The 23,600-nt window shown below is 40.3% G+C and overlaps 1 protein-coding gene across 11 annotated transcripts in view; it reads left to right on the plus strand.

Moving 5' to 3' along the window:
* Window positions 1-23,314, plus strand: part of SEMA6D (semaphorin 6D) — a 58,577-nt gene extending 35,263 nt beyond the window's left edge. For 3 of the 11 annotated variants that reach the window (XM_025295523.3, XM_025295524.3, XM_025295525.3), the window contains exons 2-19: window positions 7,964-8,127; window positions 8,521-8,632; window positions 9,198-9,258; window positions 9,369-9,431; window positions 9,537-9,638; window positions 9,872-9,962; window positions 10,855-10,974; window positions 11,647-11,735; window positions 12,455-12,672; window positions 12,772-12,903; window positions 13,218-13,373; window positions 13,465-13,638; window positions 14,949-15,089; window positions 15,185-15,262; window positions 15,690-15,790; window positions 16,151-16,207; window positions 17,687-17,854; window positions 19,587-23,314. In XM_025295523.3, coding sequence (XP_025151308.2) covers window positions 8,019-8,127; window positions 8,521-8,632; window positions 9,198-9,258; window positions 9,369-9,431; window positions 9,537-9,638; window positions 9,872-9,962; window positions 10,855-10,974; window positions 11,647-11,735; window positions 12,455-12,672; window positions 12,772-12,903; window positions 13,218-13,373; window positions 13,465-13,638; window positions 14,949-15,089; window positions 15,185-15,262; window positions 15,690-15,790; window positions 16,151-16,207; window positions 17,687-17,854; window positions 19,587-20,875 — 3,261 coding nt within the window. In that variant the 5' untranslated portion in view covers window positions 7,964-8,018 and the 3' untranslated portion in view covers window positions 20,876-23,314. The remainder of the gene's footprint in view (window positions 1-7,963; window positions 8,128-8,520; window positions 8,633-9,197; window positions 9,259-9,368; window positions 9,432-9,536; window positions 9,639-9,871; window positions 9,963-10,854; window positions 10,975-11,646; window positions 11,736-12,454; window positions 12,673-12,771; window positions 12,904-13,217; window positions 13,374-13,464; window positions 13,639-14,948; window positions 15,090-15,184; window positions 15,263-15,689; window positions 15,791-16,150; window positions 16,208-17,686; window positions 17,855-19,586) is intronic. The other 8 variants (XM_025295526.3, XM_025295527.3, XM_025295528.3 and 5 more) reach the window with 8 other exon arrangements.
* The last annotated feature ends 286 nt before the right edge of the window (window positions 23,315-23,600 follow it).

Raw genomic sequence — 23,600 nt, forward strand, 5'->3', positions numbered from 1 at the left:
AGGTTGATATTCTTGGTAATAGGAAGTGGGAAGGAATAAGGATGTTCTTATCTTAAGGCTTTATTTTCTAGGCGAAGTAGCTTCCAGGTAGGAGGGAAGAATTTATAGAGTGAGGAGGGAGAAGAGATAAGGGCCTTGAGGAGAAAGGGGAAGGTTTAAATTTACCGATTCGGGATGTGGGCAAATCTAGTAGAAAAATAGTGGACCCTACAGTTTTATAACTATGACATTAGTACGTACCAAATTACCATAAACTGTGGTTGACTTAATTGCTCAGCTGCTCTGGAACAGGTGCAGAAGGCTGAGTTCATCCACAGTAGAAACTTTGTGAGAACCTCTGACACAGAAACAAAAGATGAGGGAGTTTAGAGTCCAGGCAAAAGTGTTGTTGAAGTGATTGACTACTGAATATCACATGTAAGATGGATAAAGTGTCAAGACTGGGGATGGATAATGGATGAGAAGAAAGTAGCCTCAAGGCCCTGATGAGAAGAAAGTGTTTTCATGGTGAAAGCAGCCAGATAAGCAAGCTAGAAGGACAAAAGTTTGGGATCAAAGCATGTAATGCTTGACTTCATGATCTGGGGGATGAAGAATCTATAACTAATAGCAAGTCTGAGAGTGGAACCATGGACCAGGACTGCTAAAGTCTTTGAAATGTTTTTCTTAGAGAAAGTGACTGGGAAGTTATTAGCTAAAAGAAAGGAGGAGGGAAAGAACCTCAAGTAAGCAAAAGATTTTTTTGTAAAAGGCTGGAAGCTTAAGGTCTCCAGATTGATTTGTGTGGGTCTTCCCAAGGTTTCCCAAAGGCACTGGGAAACTGGGAAGAAGCAACTCCCCTTTCAGATCCTGAGGTTGGGGGAGTATGGGTCTAAGCAGCTCCTGTTTGAGAAGGAGCATTTCTAGAAGAGAGCCAGGGATCTAAAATCAGCGTGGGTTTTGTTGTTGTTGTTGTTTTTTTAATGCTTTGGACTGGGGAGAAAATTAAGTAGACCTGCTCTATTTCTGAATTCTCATTTCCTTTGAATTAATATAGTTTTATGGGAGATAGACTATAGATCAGTTTCTCTGTCTGGGATTCATCAATTCCAAATATGGCCACTATGCTTTAATCATAAAAGAACCTGTATTAACCAACCTTATAAATTTTCAAAGGAAAATTTAAGGTTAAGTACTTAAAGAACTTCCTTTCAGTATTTCTTTTATTTTGTGTCTGTTACACAATAAATCTCTCAGTTTTTGCTTGTCATAAACATCTTATCTCGCTTCATTTTTGAAGCACATTTTCACTGATTATAAGATTTTAGGCTGGAAAAGTATTTTCCTTCAGCACTTTAAAAATGTCATTCTGTGGTCTACTGGATTCCATCATTTCTATTGATAAGTCAGCTGTCAGTATTCTTGCTTCTTGACAGTAAAATATCTTAGCTTTTAACATTTTTAAAATGTTTATTTTTAGCATCTTGACTATGATGGATACACGTGTGTTTTTTCTTTGTGTTTATAAGTTCTTAGAACTCCTTTAATAGGTGTCGTATTGTCTTTCATCAACTTTGCAGCCATTATCTTGTCACAAATTGATTCTATTCATTTTTCTCTCCTCACTCTCAGGGATTCCCATATGTAACATCTTTTCACAAGATCTTATGTATCTCTTATTCATTGGTCTGTTTTTTCCAACTTTTCTGCTGTCCGTGTTTCTGTCTGATAATTTCTACTAATGCATCTCCAGTTCACTAATCTTTTCTTCAGCTGTAAGAAATATGTTGCTAAAGACATCTATCAGAAAGCTGTAATTCTGTGCTTTTTAGATGGAAAATTTCTGTTTAATAATTCTTTTTCAGTCGATTCTAGGGAGCTGGTGAAATTCTTCATCTTGTCATCTTTTTTTTTTTTTTTTTTTTTTTTTTTTTTTGGACAAAATAAACATAGCTTTTAAAACTATATCTGAGAATTCTAGTACCTGAGTCCTATTTTCTGTTGTCTTTTTTCTCTCTTAGTTCTTGAAATGTCTTGTCATTTCTTTTGGAATGAGCACTTTGTGTAAAAAATTATAGCCTCTGGGTGATTATCTTTTCTGTAAATAGCTAGAGGGAGAGGAATTTACATTCATCCAGTCCAGACTTAGTGAGTTTTTATAAGGCTTGATCAGTCTCTAAAGATCTATACTATAATTTTCAGAGGTCCAAATGAAAGGCTTTGAATATTTCTAGGACCCCTGTCCCCTCGCCTTGTTGTGTGGGTCCTAAATTGAGACTGCCAAAAATCTAGCATTTCATTATAACTACATTCACACCTTTATATAATTTAAGAACTAGCAAAGCCCATAATGTGAACTCAACTGCTGAGTGTGGGGCTGATTTCCTTGTACTTCCCTTTTCTCCTAAATCCTATCATTTCAAACCCTGGCTATCTTGGCAACTCTGAACTCCTTTAAAGAGCTTTTGTCTTTATATTTAAGCTTAAAATCAGGAGTGTAAGGGGAAGCCCATGTAAGAAAATCCAAGCTGTACTTACTCAAGTACCCCTGCTCTCTCACTGAAAGGAATGACCTCATGTAAGTAGGTACTTTACTATAAACGTACACATTAGAAATGTGGTTCCCACCTCCTCCTCGGAGGCGTCTGTGCCTGTGAAGCTGTACCTTATCTTCTACTGCTAAGTCGCTTCAGTCGTGTCCGACTCTGTGCGACCCCGTAGACAGAGCCCACCAGGCTCTCCCATCCCTGGGATTCTCCAGGCAAGAACACTGGAGTGGGTTGCCATTTCCTTCTCCAATGCATGAAAGTGAAAAGTGAAAGTGAAGTCTCTCAGTTGTGTCCGACTCTTCGTGACCCCATGGACTGCAGCCCACCAGGCTCCTCCATCCATGGGTTTTCCAGGCAAGAGTACTGGAGTGGGGTGCCATTGCCTTCTCCAATACCTCTATTATTGTTATGATGATGTACATAAGACAGTTGTAGGTAGTTATACAAAATTAAAGAGTAAACACTTTTTCCTTTTGCCCCATAAGATGTAACAATAATAGTCATGATAATATTCACTAAAATTTACTAGAGATTTACTATAGACCAGATTCTGTGTTAGTTGTTTTGTATAGATTATCTCAGAAGAACCTGTGAGGTAGTAAAGGTAATTATTCGTATTTTACACTTGAAGAAACTGAGGCTTAAAGAGGTTAAGTCTCCTTAAATAAGGTCTCAGAGCCAGGAAGTAAATGGCACAAGCAAGTTTAAACTCAGATCTTTCTGGGACTTCTTTGGTGGTTCAGTGGCTAAGACTCCGAATTTGCAATGCAGGGGGCCCAGTGTTTGATCCCTGGTCAGGGAACTAAATCCTACACACCACAACTAATTGTTCATGTGCTGCAGCTGGAAGATCCTGCACGCTGCAGCAAAGACTGAAGATCCCACATGGTGAAACAAAGACCCTGTGCAGCCAAGTAAATAAACTAAAAAAAATAAAACAAAACTCAGATCTTTCTAACCTCAAAGTCTATGTTCTTTACCAACATCTCATCCTGCCTCATGTCTTACCTTCATTCCACATAATTGGTTTGATAGTCTCACTAGCCCTGGAACCCTGAGATTAAATATTTCCTTAAATAAGGCGAGAACAAAGTAGTCTAAATGGTTTACATACAAATAAATCTCCTTGTTGGTCCATTTTTCTCAGGTATTTCCAAATTCTTCCCTTCCCTACTCAGCTTTGTTTTGATATGTATTTCACATTAAATATTTCCATTTATAATTTCTATGGCAAATCTGAAAGTAGTTTTTTAAATACAGCTTTAGGCAGGGACAGGAAGTAATTAGCAGTGGGGTTTTATTTTTGGAAGATGAGATTGGTGGGGAACAGGGTATAGCGAGAAATTGCTTTCTGCAGTGTCAGTTGAATGAGTTATAGGAAATGATGGCTCAGCCAGCAGCTCGGTGCTTGCCAGTGAGTCAGCAGTGATTCCATCCTCCTCTCAGTGCTGGAATTACAGCTGTAAAAGACACTCTTCCTGGTGAGTGCCCCTCCCTGCCTTGCTGTCTGGGGCATGGAGGCTCTGCCCACATGATGGGAACTGTTCAGTTACCTGTCCCAGTGGACAAAGATTCACAGAATTATCTTATGTTCAGGCAAATGTTTCTATGTTTCTTTAGGATTCATTAGTGTTTCTCATTTTTCCATCTGATACCCAGCAGAAACATCCAGTGTGGTATTCATGTCCTAGCAGAACTTAATTCCTAGGGCAACATTTCATATTTTTATATGTCCAGGGTCTCTTTTTTTTTTTTTTTTTTTTTTGGAGTATAGTTGATTTATAGTGTTGTGTTAGTTTCAGGTATACACACACACACACACACATATATATATTCCTTTTCAGACTGTTTTCCCTCCTAGGTTATTACAAAATATTGAGTATAATTCCCTGTGCTATATATTAGTAAGTTCTTATTGCTTATCTGTTTTATCTATTTCATATATATTAGTGTGTGTATGTTAATCCCAAACTCTTAACTTATCCCTACCCTCCTTTCCCTTTTGGTAACCATAAGTTTGTTTTCTCTGTCTGTGGGTCTATTTCTGTTTTCTAAATAAGTTCATTTATATCATTTTTATATATTCTGCATATAAGCAATATCATATTTGTTTTTCTCTATGGCATACTTTCACTTGGTATGTAATCTCTAGGTCCATTCATTTTGCTGCAAATGGCATTGTTTCGTTTTTATAGCTGAGTTTACACACAGTGTCCCAGGTGGCACAGTGGGAAAGACTCTGCCAGTGCAGCAGGAGATGTAGGAGATGTGCATTTGATCCCTGGGTTGGAAGGACCTCCTGGAGGTAGAAATGGCAGCCCACTGTCGTGTTCTTGCCTGGAAAATCCCATGGATAGAGGACCCTGGCAGGCTGCAGTCCAAGGGATCACAAAGAATCAGACATGACTGATCACACACGCACGCATGTGTATATAAATGTATATTGTTGTTCAGTCACACGCACTCTTTGTAACCCCATGGACTGCAGCATGCCAGGCTTCCCTGTCCTTCACTATCTCCCATAGTTTGTTCAAACTCTTATCCATTGAGTCAGTGATACTATCTAACTATCTCATCCTCTGCTGTCCTCTTCTCCTTTTGCCTTCAATCTTTCCCAGCATCAGGGTCGTTTCCCATGAATCAGCTCTTCTCATCAGGTGGCCAAAGTATTGGAGCTTCAGCTTTAGCATCAGTCCTTAAAATGAATATTCAGGGTTGATTTCCTTTAGGATTGACTGATTTGATCTCCTTGTAGCCCAAGGGACTCTCAAGAGTCTTCCCTAGCTCTACAGTTCCAAAACATCAATTCTTGGGTTCTCAGCCTATATGGTCCAACTCACACATCCTTAATGACTACTGGAAAAACCATAGCTTTGACTATATGGACCTTTGTTGACAAAGTGATGTCTCTGCTTTTTAATACTCTGTCTATATGTGTCATAGGTTTCCTTCCAAGGAACAAGCAAATGTTTTAATCTCATGACTACAATCATTGTCTGCAGTGATTTTGGAGCATGTCTTCTTTAGAGTCTTTAAAATTGACAAAATACTGTGGAAAAGCAAGACAGGGAGATGCCACTTAAGGAGAAGTAGTAATTGAAAGAGGTTCTCTTCTGTGAAGATTGAAAATATGCGCATGTGGCAAGAAAACTAGAACCAGATCATCATAGTTGTTGGGTTGGGATGGTAGGATTATCAGTGATTGCTTTTTACTTTATTTTCTATGTTTGATAAATAGGCTCAAGTTGTAAAATTTATTCTAAAAACAACTTTAGCATTTTAAACCTTTGGGAAAACAAGTGACCAAATAGCTTTAATATTTTAGGATGTGTTTTTCCCAGACTCTGCCTATGTTGTTAAGGTCAACTTGGTCATATGCATGGTGTCCTACAGGAAAAGAGAGAGGAGGATTAACTTTGCTCAGAATCTGTAGGTGTCAGGCACTTAGTTCTTTTTCACCTAATGGAGAAGGTGGTATTATCCACATCTTATAAATAAGCTAATGCTGAGAGAGATTGAAGAACCTTTCCCAGGTTGATAAGCCAGTAGGTGGTGGAGTTCCATTCAAACCCAAATCCCATCACCACCAAGTTCTACAGTCTTTCATCTCAAGTACAAGATGATGATGCTGCAGGTTCCATTCCACCTGACTATTTTCAGGACATTTTAAATGTGTTAACTTACTACTGGACTAGTTGTACATTGAATAAAATTGTACTGCAATATTTTTCTCTCCTTTTGTAAAACTAGGATTCCAAATGTTGCATATATATACATGGCTTCTACTTCAGTTAAAAAGATAAATATTGAAAGTGTTACAAAGAATGCATGTGTGTGCATCTGTGTTTTTGACATTAAGAAGATGAAGCAAAAAAAAATTAAAGGGATTTCCCTGGCAGTCCAGTTGTTAAGACTCTAGCCGAGGTGTGGATTCAATCCCTGGTTAGGGAACTAAGATCCTGCATGCTGTGTGGCACAGCAAAAAAAAAGATGATGATGATGAAAGAGGTATATAGTAAGTATTAGTTGAGTGGTTGAACTCCCCAAGAATTTGAAGTGATTCTTATGATCCCTGCTAAAGTTTTTAGATATAAAAGAATGAGCCTAATAGTATAATAGCAGTAAGTGACAGTTTTGGTCAAGGAAGGGGTGATACTGTTACGAAGCAGAGCTTTTACCATTTCACAAAAATATCCATTGTCCCAGCAGGGCCTTAGTTTATTTTCTTAATTAATTAATAATATTTAAAGATTTTAAAAAATTACAGCTAACAACGTACAAACAATGCTATAAGCTTTGTTCATATACTGACATGCAATACACTGCATATATATAACTGTACAACTTGATAAAATTTAGCATAAACCTACACCTATGAAATATCACTTCAGTAAAGATAATAAGTATATTCATTACCCCCCAAAGATTATTTTTGTAATGCTCTATTCTCTAAGGAGAAAAACCCATTTAATTTCATTATCTAATTTGATGAAAAACATCTGGATAGAGACTCAGGTGATGTCAGTCTGGACTCTCTGATCTTGCCCTAAATAGTTCCATGAAATTCAATGAGTCCCTTAATTTTTCAGGCCTTAGTTTTCTTATCTGAAAAATGAGGGGGTTGGACTAGGTGGTCCCTAAGGCCCCATATGGCTCTAAAGCTTAATAAAGCTAAGAGGACAGGCATACTTAGGGTATTGGTTTGTGTCCAGATGTTTTCATGTAAAAATATAGACTTCCCCAGTGGCCTGGTGTCAGCTGTGCTGGTCATCCCTGCCCTGCTTTGCCTGATTGATTGATCGTGAAATCATTTCATTTCTTTTCATTCTCTTTCACCCTGATTCAAGGTCATTCATGTCATTGCTTTCATGCTGTTCTTTCTAAGCTTAGGGAACTGTTCTACTTAAGAATTTAGGGGGTAGCTTGAATAATGCTGGGAATTTGGCAGTGCGTTAAGGGGCTGAGAGGGGCTACAGGCCCATCAGCTCCTTGGATACTCTCGAGGCAGCTTGGGCATTTTGGGGGGATGGGGAGGGCAGAGACAAGCCGTACTGGATTTATTTCAGGGATGGGGGAAGGGAGGCAGATTGGCATTTAATTAAAATTCTAATCCCAACTTTGCCCATCTTCTTGCCAAGTCAGCAGCCAGCATTTGTGTTTGTGGTTCTGGTGATTTTGCTGTGATGACATACGTAGTTACCTCAAAAACTCTTGCAAATGGGCCTAAAAATTCAATATGCCCATCAGATGCTTTAATCAAACTTGGCAGAATGCCGCCTTTGGCCTGTGTTTTCAGAGGTGTCTCCTCCACCACTGCCATCTTTCTGATGGGAGGGGAACGTTGGAGAGAGCTCATGACAGAAACTGAACTGATTACAAATGGCAAAGCTCTTTGATCACAGCAGAGATCTTTCCAAACTCTTTCTGTTTTCCAGGTAGCTAAGTGGACTCTCTGAGGAGGGGCTGCTCTGCCTTCACCTTGGCCCAACCATGAGGTTCTTCCTGCTCTGTGCCTACATGCTGCTGCTACTGATTTCCCAGTTGAGGGCGGTCAGCTTTCCTGAAGATGATGAACCCCTTAATACCGTTGACTATCACTGTAAGTAATCTAAAGAATACTCTTTTCTAAGAAGGAAGGGTTATTTTGGTTTTAATTTTCTAAGCATATTCATTTTTAGAAAGAGGATTTTATGTCTTTAAAATGTTTTACATCCTCATTTATCCATAATCATTTCCTAGTGTCTGAAGAAAATGGGATAATTTAGTTAGGCACTTTTCTAAAGCAACCTATATATAGGTTATATGTTTTCAGTTAAAAAGAAAAAGACCATTTGGTGGTATTCACCATCTCTTATTCATTCATATTCAAGACCTTAAGAAAAGAATTTAGTTAAAACCCTTCTACAACTAGTATATACAGCTAATCAATGCTGTATATCGATTCTTCAGCTCCGTAATCCTGACTGATGGTTTAGCCCGTTTTTACTTGCAGATTCAAGGCAATATCCGGTTTTTAGAGGACGTCCTTCAGGCAATGAATCACAGCACAGGCTGGACTTTCAGCTGATGTTGAAAATTCGAGACACACTTTATATTGCTGGCAGGTAATTTTCCCCTCGTTGGTTTATTAGATTAAAATTCTTTTCTCTTGTGGTGCTTGCATTAATGTGTCTAGTTCATGAAAAACTAATATGCGATTGTGATCAAAAATTGCAAGTAGCCAAAAATACTCACTTGAGAAGAGTCAGCGTTGTGTACCAGGAACAAAATACAGCAAAAGCCTTCAGCAGTCCTATTTTATTACTGCAGTCAAGAAATCAGACACCATTCTTTATTCCTAAAGCACCAGGAGAAAAAAAAAATTTTTTTTCTTTAGTCTTTTTTTAACTTGGAATTATTCAAGTAAATATTAAAAGTATGTCTATGCTAATACTGAGTAGTCATTTGACCCATGCCTGAAGAAAAGGACTTTCTTCACTCTCTAACCACAGTGATATATAAAAGCATCTCACTAATGAAAAAGTACTCTTTGTTGACTTTGTTGGAGACAGAGAAAATCCAAATGATCTCTAAAACACAATAAAAGCAGCTCTGTAAAAATAAAATAAGCAGCAGCTTAACATGTTTATGTATTCACATGGTATGACTTAACTGCCTTGTTTCACACAGGGATCAAGTTTATACAGTAAACTTAAATGAAATCCCCAAAACAGAAGTAATACCAAACAAGGTGAGCAACTGTAGTTGGCAAATTTATTTGCATTCCCTTAGAACTTGGGTAATGTCCCTCTCCCCTCAATATTTAAAATATTGAACTTTGGTTTTGCTTGATTGATACAGAAACTGACATGGCGGTCAAGACAACAGGATCGAGAAAACTGTGCTATGAAAGGCAAGCATAAAGTAAGTAAAAGAAATATATGATCACTAGATTGAGTCTGTACGGTGGCTTGAGCCCACGATGTAGGCATATGGAATGTCTAATGGTAGTGTCGTTACTTTCTTTAGGATGAATGCCACAACTTTATTAAAGTATTTGTTCCAAGAAACGATGAGATGGTTTTTGTTTGTGGCACCAATGCGTTTAATCCCATGTGTAGATACTATAAGGTAAGTATATTTTATACAATGTGCTGTTTTTAATCAATTCTTCTTCCTCTACTGGTATGGTGTTAGTGTCGAATCCTTTCTTCTATAAATCTAGTAATGTGTCTTATCTCTAACACTATGAAAGAATAAAGACAGAATTTTTCCCATAGAATTTCAGTACAAATAAAGCAGTATTGCCTTCAAACATGTCCATTGAACAGATGTGACACTAGCTATTTATTTTTCTTTTGTAGTTGAATACCTTAGAGTATGATGGAGAAGAAATCAGTGGCCTGGCAAGATGCCCATTTGATGCCAGACAAACTAATGTTGCCCTTTTTGCTGGTAAGACTCTTTAGTGTAATGAATATAAATGATTAATGAGATTGAAGATGCAAGAGGAATTTAAAGGAAGGAAAAAAGCTCATAACTAGAATAGCTACCTTGACATGAGTGTTTCAAAGACTAAAAGCTATGAACAGATTTTCAAAAAAGAGGAATTATAAGTGAGCATATTATAAGTATTCTGACACTTGGCTCTGTTGTTAGGCCAGTGACCCTGAATAAGCTGAAAGTGAAAGTGTTAGTCGCTCGGTCGTGTCAGACTCTTTGCTACCCCATGGACTGTAGCCTGCCAGGCTCCTCTGTCCGTGGAATTCTCCAGACAAGAATACTGGAGCCGTTCCCTTTTCCAGGGGAATCTTCCCAACCCAGGGATCGAATCTGGATCTCCTGCATTGCAGGCACATTCTTTAACCATCTGAGCCACCAGGGAAGCCTTTTTTGAATAAGTTGCTTACCTTCTTGGTGCTCCAAGTTCTCATCTATAAACTTAGATAATACAGATCAACCTGTCACAAGTTGATTATGAGCATCAGGTTTTAGATTTATTTGTATATATAGCAATAATGTCAGTGAAAACACTCCAAAGGATGTAACACACTACATGGGAAAACATGGGCTTCCTAGGTGGCACTGGTAGTAAAGAACCAGCCTGCCAATGCAAGAGACATAGATGTGGGTTCAATCCCTGGGTTGAGAAAATCCCCTGAGGAGAGCATGGCAACCCATTCCAGTATTCTTGCCTGGAGAATCCCATGGACAGAGAAGCCTGGCAGGCTGCAGTTCATAAGGTTGCAAAGAGTTGGACACAACTGAAATGACTTAGCACACACATAAGATAATACACTTATGATAACTGTGGCTATTTTTATTTAAATTATAACCTTGGTTTCAGATGGGAAGCTGTATTCTGCCACAGTGGCTGACTTCTTGGCCAGTGATGCTGTTATTTATCGAAGCATGGGTGATGGATCTGCTCTTCGTACAATAAAATATGATTCCAAATGGATCAAAGGTACCTTTGAAGAGCAGTATTGCCAGGGGTGGCAGGATGGGTACATGGGAACAGGAGCCCTGGCATTGGAAAGTTCAGTGCATGACTTTATATTGTTAATTTAGAGCCCAGTACAAGCTGCCTTGGTTGGCTGCATTAGTGGGAAATGAGGAGACCAGTAGCTATGTCTAGAAAGTAGATTTCTATCTTAGGTGACCTCAAAAAGAAAAAACAAGATCACCATTCTGTGTACCATTTGCCTAACTAAATGCATGCACTACTCCTTGCCCACTTCCTTCTAATTATCCTGGGAAGTTTAACCCTGGGAACTGTTAGTTCATATCTTCAGAGTTATTTTGTTCTTTGGAGTCTAGAAATCAAGATTTTTAATTTTCAACATAAAAAGTTTCCTTTACTAGCTAAATAGGTTAATGAATAAATCTGTTGAAACAAAGACCTTTGCTGTAGTTCAGTTCCCTGTAGGCTTTTTCTAGTCCATTAGCTAACATTAAAGACTCTGGGTTTTCTAAAGCTTCAACATACCCATAATGGGACTCCTGAAACTTGGTGGCATATCAAAGTTCTTGGCTTGAAAGTAGCAGTGTGATGTCTGTCAGTCATGCCTAGCAGTCGGGATATGATGCTAATTGAATTACCCTTCAGGAACCAGTTTGTTTTCACTTTCTCTTTCAGAGCCACACTTTCTGCATGCCATAGAATACGGAAATTACGTCTATTTCTTCTTTCGAGAAATTGCTGTAGAACATAACAACTTAGGCAAGGCAAGTATATGCCTGTGCACTCGTATTGCATGGAATTGAGCCCACCTTGGTAGGTCTTTGCATGTTTTCCAGCACTCAGTGCATTCAGGGCCAAGTGCAGAGAGTTGTGTTGCTTAGCAAGAGAATAGTTGCTGGGAAATAACTGAACAATGGCCAGAGTGGGAACAGCAGCCTTGAGAAGGTTTCATTTATTTTTTCCTGTTACTACAGAGAATGTGCTGCAGGCACCCTTGAGCTATGGATGCTTCTTTAACTCTTTAGAAATCTATTGATAGCTGCTCTTTCTTAGTGTCAAAAGGCAGGATGGAAAGGAAGGGCCCCTGTTCATTGACAAGTACTTCAGTCCAAGTCCGTAAGATTCTAAAATATTGCATCGCCTTCTATGCCAGGTTTAAGGACGGTGCGTTTCGTTAACAATATGAGAAGCTAAGTGGGGAATGAAGTATGGGAATGGTTTCCATCCAGCCAGGCAGCCCAGTGGCTCACTTGTTAGAGAGCTTGTTTGGTAGAACAGGAAAATGGCCCTCCTTTTTTGTTTTTCTCACAGGTAAATACAGTTTACATTCTTATTCTACAGATGCCTAGAGGGAAGGCTGCTGGAGTCTTTTGAACCACGTGTATCTTTTATCATTTTTTGTCCCTCCCTTATCTGGAGCTTTTTGCTCCTGTTCTCCCTCCATGCTCATGATCCTGTCGCCTTGCTTTTGTCCCCTGGGCAGGCTGTTTATTCACGTGTGGCCCGCATATGTAAAAACGACATGGGTGGCTCCCAGCGCGTCCTGGAGAAGCACTGGACTTCGTTTCTGAAGGCTCGGCTTAACTGTTCTGTCCCCGGAGATTCCTTTTTCTACTTTGATGTTCTGCAGTCTATTACAGACATAATACAAATCAATGGCATTCCCACGGTGGTAGGGGTGTTCACCACACAGCTCAACAGGTGAGAACCGACCCCCAGCGCTTCAGAAGGCGCTCTGTGTCTTGTTTGCGGGGACCCAGAACAGGTCTGCCATCCCCTGATGCCGTTCCTCTTTTTCAGCATTCCTGGTTCCGCAGTCTGTGCGTTTAGCATGGATGACATTGAAAAAGTATTCAAAGGACGGTTTAAAGAACAGAAAACTCCAGATTCTGTTTGGACAGCTGTCCCTGAAGACAAAGTACCAAAGCCAAGGTAGGGAGACAATAAAGACGGAAAGGATTTCTGTCTTTAACAAAGCCCTCTGGTCACTGGAAGCATGCATCCTCAGCCAGCGGCTGGGCCCCCCTCCCTCTCCAGGAACGGTGGCCCTGTGCAGCGCTGCATATAGAAACTCAGTGACTATGACCGAGAGCCTGAATGTGGAGAGCCCACAGAGTTCGTGGAAATAATGTTTCTCAGAGGGTTTGGCTCACTCTCCTTCCCCTCTTAACGTTTTCTTCCAGAGTAGACACCTTTTCCCTAGATACAAATTGTGAGGAGGGGAAAACACACTATTTTCCTTTCAGGCCTGGCTGTTGTGCAAAGCACGGTCTTGCCGAAGCTTATAAAACCTCCATCGATTTCCCGGATGAGACCCTGTCATTCATCAAATCCCACCCCCTGATGGACTCCGCCGTCCCACCCATTGCTGACGAGCCCTGGTTCACAAAGACTCGGATCAGGTAAGACTGGGCAGACACGCAGGCCCACTCCCGTTCAGTAGTCCCCCTTCCTGTTGGCCCCCTGTGTAACCTGATTCACCTCCTCTGGCAGGTACAGACTGACGGCCATCGCCGTCGACCATTCTGCCGGACCCCACCAGAACTACACAGTCATCTTTGTTGGCTCGGAAGCTGGCGTGGTGCTTAAAGTTTTGGCAAAGACCAGCCCTTTCTCTTTGAATGACAGCGTATTACTGGAAGAGATTGAAGCATACAACCATGCAAAGTAGGTGTATTATACCAGAACGCTTTTTGGGACTTCCAGTGTTTGTTTCATCTAGTCATTTCCTTTCAGCCCTCTATATTAGCAGTGGTAGAAATGGAGAAGGCAGTGGCACCCCACTCCAGTACCCTTGCCTGGAAAATCCCATGGACGGAGGAGCCTGGTAGGCTGCAGTCCATGGGGTCGCTAAGAGTCAGACATGACTGAGTGACTTCACTTTCACTTTTCCCTTTCATGCATTGGAGAAGGAAATGGCAACCCACTCCAGTGTTCTTGCCTGGAGAATCCCAGGGACAGGGGAGCCTGGTGGGCTGCCGTCTATGGGCTCGCAGAGAGTCGGACACAACTGAAGCGACTTAGCAGCAGCAGCAGCAGCAGCAGAAATGGTGGTGGTTAGTCGCTAAATCATGTCCCACTCTTGTGACCCTATTGACAGTAGCCCCCCAGGCTCCTCTGTCCATGGAAGTCCCCAGGCAAGAGTACTGGAGTGTGTTGCCATTTCCTTCTCCAGAGGGTCTTTGCAACCCAGGGATAGAACCCAGGTCTCCTGCATTGCAGGTGGATTCTTTACTTATTGAGCCACCAGGGAAGCCTCAAATTAGTAGTGGTTTGGCTTATTAGTATTGTGGTTTGTTTGTTTTTCTCACTGAAATAAAAACCCGGATTTGGTGTTTTCCTGAGTCTCAGGGTTTGGAGGGTGGACAGTGATACATTTAAAAATAATTAAGCCCTTGTCACCTATGGAAAATGAGAATATTTTACCCAACCCCTCTTACCTTACAGATCTATTTCAGGATGCTGCATCCAGAACTATGCTACAGCTGGTTGCAGATACACACACACACACACACACACACACACACACACACATATATACCCCATAATTCTTGCAACCACTGATATAAAAAATTATATGAACCATTAAAACAAACGAGATAGATGAGAGTAATGGAGCAAAGAAGACTAAGGAGAGATCTAGAAATAGTTAGCACAGGAAGATTAAAATGCATTAGAACATTATCCTTTTTCTTCCCTATAGGGAAGAAATGCAATTCCCTTCTATCATCAGAACAGGAAGCCAATCTTTAAAAAACCCTTTGTCCAGCCTGAAATTTAACTAACCATGCAAAGCAGTAGAAGATGAATCACATAATTATTACATCCTAAACTGTGTACTTGCCTAGTTTGCTACTGAGAGTATTCCTTAACACCTCCCCAGCTCTCAGTAATTGCCAAACCTCACTTGCCTCGCCTAGTTCATATAGCTCTTGACTTACTAAACATCTACCTTGAAAATGTCTCCCACAATATAGGTGCAATGCTGAAAATGAGGAGGACAGAAAGGTCATCTCATTACAGTTGGATAAAGACCATCATGCTTTATATGTGGCGTTCTCTAGCTGCGTTATCCGCATCCCCCTCAGTCGCTGTGAGCGTTATGGATCATGTAAAAAGTAAGCTGATGTTTCTTTCCTTGCCCTGGGTCTTTCAGGATCATGACCTTTGATAATGAGAAAATTCAGGTTACCTTCTGTCTGGTTGCATACAGGTCTTGTATTGCATCTCGAGACCCATACTGTGGCTGGTTAAGCCAAGGGGCCTGTGGTCGAGTGAGCCCAGCGATGCTGTAAGTACACTTTGTCACATTAACTGAGATCTTCTCCAGATGTGCTTCTGTCTTCTCCAGGGCCTCTAAAACTAGGGGTTGTAGAAAAATTCCAATAACACTACTTTTCTTTTTTCTTTTCTTTCTTTCTTTCCTTTTTTCTTTTTGTTGTTGTTGTTGTTGTATGGGAGAAAGAAAAACAGAAAATCTGGAGCTATGACAGGCGAAGGAGATTGTAGACAGTCTAATACTTAAGGGAAAAGAATAGATGGCGAGAAAGAAAACAATTCTCTTCTGCTCTCTTAAACACTCTAGTTCCTAAATGTTGAATACAAATATTCATCTTCGCAAGCTATGTTGAAATGTCCATTTTTCTCTCTCTGCTCATTCTTACTAATCTGTCTGTGTTCTTGGTTCTGCTCTGGTTGTCACTTGTGTTCCTATGAAGGCTGTTAACTGAAGACTTGTTTGCTTTCCATAACCACAGCGCTGGAGGATTTGAACAAGACACAGAATATGGCAACACGGCCCATCTAGGGGACTGCCACGGTAAGACCGAATCTTCCTTTCCCTCCTGGCACTTCTTTTGGACCACATTTGCACGTGAACATTATTTTACAATCAGCCTTTTATAATGACTCAGTACACATGCCACCTAGCATTTAACTTGAACTTCGCAAAAGCTGAGCTGTTTGATCATGGGGATAAGTTAGAGAAGAATCTTACTTTTTTTTTTTTACCTTCACCATTTACAATTCCATAGGAAATCTAGAGAAAGGTAGTCTAACCAGTAGGTTCATTTTTTAATTTATAGTCCTTTCTTTTGACTTTTTGAGTTAATGGAATTCGTAAATTTTTGCTTTCTTTTGGTTACTTCTTACTGATTACTTGTTCCTTTAATTCTTTTAGAAATTTTGCCTACTTCAACTACACCAGGTTACAAAATATTTGGCGGTCCAACATCTGGTTAGTTTTTTTTCATTTTTTTGAATTAACAAACCTTTTCTTTCCTTCAGTTCAGCATTTTCAGCCCCTTCTCCCCTCCTTTTGCGCAGTTTGGCAGCCCCTCATTTTTGTGCTTTGACTCATAACCCCCTGATGGTCCCAAAGACTTTTTCTTACTCAGCACTTCACCTTGTGTAGCATGTTAATAGTCCATCATTGACCAAGGCGCACATCCTTTAAGAAAAATCCAATGGATTAACATAGGCTGCATTCCAGCTGCACGCTCGTCCACCTGAGCTTTCTTCTCTCACCCGTGTGCATCATGAATGTTCCCTGCAGCCATCTATTTTTAATGGATGGCAGAACTTCATTATTTCCCCCTTCTCTCCTCACCTTTCCTAAGACCTAGTAAACAAATACACATTTCCCCAAAATGTGTATTTATAAATTTTAGAGATCTTTTTTGGAATGGTTTGTGGTAATCCCTGGAACCTTTGAATGCTGTGATCTCAATGGTGTGAAGAAGGTCCCCATCAAATGAAGCTGGTTTCTGATGTATTAAGACGTCCACTGGGTTCCCTGTGCCTCCCCGCCCCCGCCTTGTCTTCATCTGTTCTGGAGTCTTCATCTGTGACCATTGTACCAGTCTGAATTTGGGTCTCCGGAGTTTTCGCCTAAAATCATACACTTCCATTTTGATGGAAAATCTGCTTGGCAGAACTCAGTAATAGACGAACTAAGAGGTTAAGTTACTCCCGATCCTGTCGCTGGTTCTAAAATTCACTAGCTGTTTCATTCCTCAGAGGGGAGAAAAGAATGGTAGATCCTATGTATCAGGACACCCTTAATCAGCTCGTAAATGCCATTTCTTGTGCATGAGTTGCTTCTTACTCTTTGGGGAAAAAACTCCGCGCGCATTCTGGAAAGCTTCAGTGCTTCCCCATGGACAGTGACTCCTCAGTGCACTCAGGAGTCTACAGATGGGCCGGAGGTCTATGCGAAAGCAGGACAGCCTGTTTGTCAAGTCCAAAATCGAGTGTTTATGCAGAACCAACCAGGTGCTTTCTGATGAAGTTACACTCTAGGTTCCCCAGTGAAAGATATACAGCTTCCAACCATCAATCACAATTATTTTTTAAAAATACACAAAAAGAAATGAAATGATGCTGTCCCACAAAAAGATGAGGAAATCACAGTCTGTGGGATTCATACTACCTTTTCCATGAGTGTCATTAATCACCCCAGAGGTTTTCAGTAGGAGTATTTTGAGTGTCTTCAAATTTGAAATCTGCTTCATGTGTCTTTATGATTCATTTTTAGTTTTTCTTTTTCCCTTGCAAGAAAGGGATTTGGTGTAATCTCCTTAGATGTGTTTTGATGAAATCCTCGAACAGGCTTTCTCATAAAATTTGCTTAAACTTTACTTGAAAATACCACAGTCCAGTCAGAAACAACGGGCTGACATTACCCACGTTAATAAAAATCTGTTTGCCACCACAGACATGGAGGTATCTTCATCTTCTGTTACCACAATGGCAAGTATCCCAGAAATTACACCTAAAGTGATTGATACCTGGAGACCTAAACTGACCAGCTCCCGGAAATTTGTAGTTCAAGATGACCCAAACACTTCTGATTTTACTGATCCTTTATCAGGTATCCCAAAGGGTAAGGCCTCACCAGGGAACTCGTCTCTCACTGAGTGGAAACCTGATTCCTAATATCTCTGAGGAGTGGATGGAGGTGAACCCAGATGGAGCCACCTCTGCTACTCTCACCGCCTCCACTGGCCGCGGTCGCTCCGGTCTTCTGTGGTTACGTGGAGTGCATTCCTTAACGGCGACAGAGGTGGAAAGCTGAAAGAGTTGGTGAAACAGCCACTCAGACAATGTAACCCACGGTGGCTTCTGTCTCAAGAAGCTGGACCCTGCTGGATATCAGAAAATGCCGAGGGCCACCCGGGCAACATCCCAAAACAAAACTCATTAATTGCCAATATCCTGATACTGGCTGTTTTATTTAGGAGCCTTTCCCAGTCTTTTGTTTAGTTCCAGTTTACAATGTGATCTGAGAAGTATTGATATATGCCAGGCACCAAGTTGTTCAACACCACACACAATAAAACATAACAGAGCACTTGTCCGGAACTATCATTTTCGTCCCATAATAGAAGCAGTTATCAAATAGCTGCCTGTTGAATTACCTTATTAAAGATCTATGACTCTGGGGGGAAAAAAAATCTGTTCTTTAGTGCTTACTAAACTGTGGTATCAGGTTTCCAATCAGTTTTTATGGCAGTGCATTGTCATTTATGATTTATGTCTGTTGATTTTGGATTTTTATGTTTTCATTGTAAACAATTTTATAATCATTCTTCCTCTTTTATTTTCTTTCATGATTCCACTTCTCTCTACTTTTCTTTGTCTTTCACATTGCCACTGAATTCCATTGCCCTCAACATTGATTAAAAACAACTAATGTTTGAAGGCCTTAGTACTTACTAACCTGGAGCAACAGAATCTTCAATTCACTCTGACTTACCTTATTCTGGGATAGCTGTGTTTATAGCATGTAACAGACTTGGATACCTCTTAAACTAACATCTCTAAATGTCTGTGGTTGCATTAAAAAAAGCAATAATTACAAACTAATTCTTCTTCTTCTAGTCTAATTTAAATATCTCCTAAAATATCTCAAAACAATTGGATAATATCATTTAACTCTAATATATAGTATACTTCCTTAGACTGTCTGGATTTTTTTCATAGCAGACAATTCAAGAGTGCTTCACTCCAAGATGGAATGAAAAAAAAAAGCAAACAGGAAAGGTTGTATTTGTAGCTAACAGTGACTAAGCAGATGCTTTTAGTTTGTGAACAAATTATATAGTTTCATGCTAATTAAGAAGAGCATAATTGTCTTAGCATAATTATTTTATCAAAATGTGTATTTATATAGATTCATACATTTCCCTAATCCCAGTAACTGCCCTTTAATGCTGATTTATGAATTAAGAGAAAATCATGAGAAAGAAAAACATATTATGAATTTAAAATGGGCCAGTTAGAAAATATATAATTTCTAGCCCTAATTTTTAGATAGAAATGCTTAAAATTTTGTATGTTATATAACAGCTATTTAAGAGGGATTGGAAGGGAAAAGACTAATACATAATACAGATCAATGGAAGAGTTATCCTTTATTGGTAGCAATTGTAAGTGTCTCTGGGGACCCTATTGTGATTAAAGAAACAAAATGAGATTTGGGAGTCCACCTCACTCTCCAAGCTAAGCATATGGACCATGTGAAGGTAGTGTTAATTCAAGGCAAGCCATTTGCTGGCTAATACAGTTGTAAAGAAGCTCCCCACTCAGACTCTTCTCCTGTGTGTCTGTTGCAGGTGTACGGTGGGAAGTCCAGTCTGGAGAGGCCAACCAGATGGTCCACATGAATGTCCTCATCACCTGTGTCTTTGCAGCTTTTGTCTTGGGTGCGTTCATTGCAGGTGTGGCAGTCTACTGTTACCGTGACATGTTTGTTCGGAAAAACAGAAAGATCCATAAAGATGCAGAATCTGCCCAGTCATGCACAGACTCCAGTGGAAGTTTTGCCAAGCTGAATGGTCTCTTTGACAGCCCCGTCAAGGAATATCAACAGAATATCGATTCTCCCAAATTATATAGTAACCTGCTGACCAGTCGGAAAGAGCTGCCACCCAATGGAGATACAAAATCCATGGTCATGGACCATCGAGGCCAACCTCCTGAGTTGGCTGCTCTCCCCACTCCTGAGTCTACACCTGTGCTTCACCAGAAGACCCTGCAGGCCATGAAGAGCCACTCAGAAAAGGCCCATGGCCATGGAGCTTCGAGGAAAGAAACCCCACAGTTTTTTCCTTCTAGTCCTCCACCACATTCCCCACTAAGTCACGGGCATATCCCCAGCGCCATTGTTCTTCCTAATGCTACCCATGACTACAACACTTCTTTCTCAAACTCCAATGCTCACAAAGCTGAAAAGAAGCTTCAAAACATTGACCACCCTCTTACAAAGTCAGCCAGTAAAAGAGATCACCGGCGTTCTGTGGATTCCAGAAATACCCTCAATGATCTCCTGAAGCATCTAAATGACCCAAACAGTAACCCCAAAGCCATCATGGGAGACATCCAGATGGCCCACCAGACCCTAATGCTGGATCCTGTGGGACCTATGTCTGAAGTCCCGCCCAAGGTCCCTAATCGCGAGGCATCTCTCTACTCTCCTCCCTCGACTCTTCCCAGAAATAGCCCAACCAAGCGAGTGGATGTTCCCACCACTCCTGGAGTTCCGATGACTTCTTTGGAAAGACAGAGGGGTTATCATAAAAATTCATCCCAGAGGCACTCTATATCGGCTATGCCTAAAAACTTAAGTTCACCAAATGGTGTTTTGTTATCTAGACAGCCTAGTATGAACCGTGGAGGGTACATGCCCACCCCTGCAGGGGCAAAGGTGGACTATATTCAGGGAGCACCAGTGAGTGTTCACCTACAGCCTTCACTCTCCAGACAGAGCAGCTACACCAGTAATGGCACCCTTCCGCGGACGGGACTAAAGAGGACACCGTCCTTAAAACCTGACGTGCCACCAAAGCCTTCATTTGTTCCTCAGACCACCTCCGTCAGACCACTGAACAAATACACTTACTAGGCCTCAAGTGTGCCCTTCCTTGCGTGGCTTTATCCTGTCTATGTTGTTGAGAGGATGATATGGTAAGGGTACCTTAAGAAAAGAGACTCGCTTGTATTTCAAGAGAAGCAAGTGGCCAAAGAAACTCTTCCTAACTTTGGCAACATCAGAACTTGCCATATGTAGCTACTGCAGCAAGGCTTCTGTGTACTTGCCTGAAAACAAAGGAAGGTGCTGGTCATTCCATTTCTTTTGTTTGAAGCTAAAGAGATGTGTGGCTCTGAGGGGCTACCTGTAACCAGTATAAAGAGCTGATCCAGTGCTCAGAAGAATCTGTCTGTGAGCAAATACTTGAAAATGGGTTCAACTTAGACTGCCATTTTGTGTGGTCTTCCCATTAAATGTGAACATTTTAATATGTATGCATTCACCTTGCCTCTTGCACAAATGTCAAAAAAAAAAAAAAGGTAATGTCTCAAAGAAACGAACTTGTAGATTACCAAACAATTTGCTAAAAATTCAGTCTTTGACCCAAACTGTAGCATCTTTTTCATGTGTGGCATTTTTTTCCATGCCACCAAGGAACTGTGTTGCGTGTGCATGTATGTGTGCGTGTGTGTGTGAGTGTGTGTGAGTGTGTGTGTGTTCTGTCCCCACTAGCATTTGTTTCGGTGCCCATTGCATCTTTTTGTGCTATGGAGTTGTTTACATCGCGCATGACTGAACAAGAGACAATAATTTCTTCCCACAGCAGTCCATTGGGTTCAGCTTTGAGAAAGAAAGCCAAGGCTGATTTTGACAGTCAAAATGATTAACTCGACTTCCATGTTACCCAATGCCAGAATGTAAGAGTACTAAGTAATTTTGTGCTGCTATTCACTGAAACTTCGATTACAGCCTTGCCAGCTTAAGGAGATAGAGACGTTAAGAGGTATCCTTAATTTATCCACCAGTTTCAGTAGTAAAATTCACCAGTCCACTGTGAATCCAAGCCCCAGTGACTCTGTTAACCTTGGACACACTAACAAGGTTTTATTTTTATTGTGTTTGGTTTCTCCCCTGTAGTAAAATTCCTCTTGTTTTAATTCCCCTCTAACCCCAAGATGGGAAAAAAAAAAAGAACCACACACACATACAAAACAGAAGACAAAAGAAGGGAATGTGAGAGGCTCATAGTTGGCTTAACAGGAACAGTCTATGGGAACTTAACAGTGGTGCAATCATGTTGTCTGTGTTGTGTGATGTGAGAACTTTCTCCTAAGTCATGCAGGTAACGACAGTATACTGTAAATATTACATGTGAGTTTACCTGAATCTGTGCATTTTGTGCCTTATTCATGAGAATGATAGAAGTACTCGAATATGTCAAGTGTTTTCAGTATAGCACATCATTTACTGAGTGCCAGTTGTACATGTTTTTCAACCAGCACCTGAAAAGACTTTTCAAAAAAATCATAACAACAACCTAGAACAATTAACTGTAAAGCAATCCATCCAGATAGCCGCATTACATCCTTTGCCATGATAAACATTCCACTCCTGCTTTCACTAAGGATGAATCAGTGATAATGTGAAGTCAAATGAGGTTTCCCGGGTAATGTGACACCTGCAGAAACCATATAGAGTCATTTATTCGTAGTTTTGCAGAAGCCACTTACGGTTGATGATGTGCAACCCTGACGACTCTTTCAGTTAATATGCTGCACACCACGGTTTATTGAACCTCATCTAGAAAGTATCAAGGCAGAGGAATGCTCCTGACTTAGTCAGACAAATAAGTTCAACTGGTTTCCTGTGATGATATCTTATTACTTGGGGGAGGATGGGTTGCAAAAGACCAGAGCATTTTTATACAGAATGTAGAATACGGATGCAGTTATTCTTTTCTTTTGAGAATATTGTTTTATAAAGAACATGAATCCCTGAGGTCTCTGGAAGCTCAAAAGCTAAAACTTCTGTTTTTGCAACACTTCAGCTTTGAAACTAAAATAATACAGATTGATAATAATTTAAACCAACCAACGATAAACACTACTCAGTCCACCGCCAACAAACGTGTTCGAATTCACCCTGCCAATATTAATCCCGGCGTGCGGAAAATGGAACAGTAACTGTATGTGAACCCGGATAACATTTTCTAACATTGTGCTGCCTTGTAGTTTGTAATGTGAGTTCTATCAGTGTTTATGTTGAGATTTCTAACATAAAATCTAGTCTCTCTCCTGTTAATTTAATCTTTAAATGCTTTATTCATTTGTGCAAAGGTAAACACAGATTGTATCTTTTTTAATGGTACGGCATAAAAAGTAACCCTAAAGTGAAGTGGCTCTATACTGTTTTATAGAGTACTTTAACATGTATAGATATCTTGTAAACTTGTATTGTGGATGTGTAAATAATATGTACTTTGGGTTTTTAACACCGCATGTAAAGTCAAAATAAAATATACAAATCATTATATTCTGCCTCTAGATGTGCAAGAGGTTTATAAGGTGTCATATTTTTAAATATCTTTAAGTCAGTCAACACCAGTGAGAGCTTCTTTTAAAATATACCAAAATATTCTTACCTAGAATACTTGCCACCAAGTCATGGTTATTACACATTGCTCTTCTGGCAGGCTGATACTGATCATCAGAGCCCCTGAAAAATGTACAATACAGAAAACCAGGTGAACTGTATTATTTAACAGTCAAATTCTTCAGGCCAACATCCCAGTGGCTCAACTTGTCCACGTATTGTTAGT

Source organism: Bubalus bubalis, chromosome 11, assembly GCF_019923935.1.
Source record: "Bubalus bubalis isolate 160015118507 breed Murrah chromosome 11, NDDB_SH_1, whole genome shotgun sequence".
NCBI classification, from domain to species: Eukaryota; Metazoa; Chordata; class Mammalia; order Artiodactyla; family Bovidae; genus Bubalus; species Bubalus bubalis.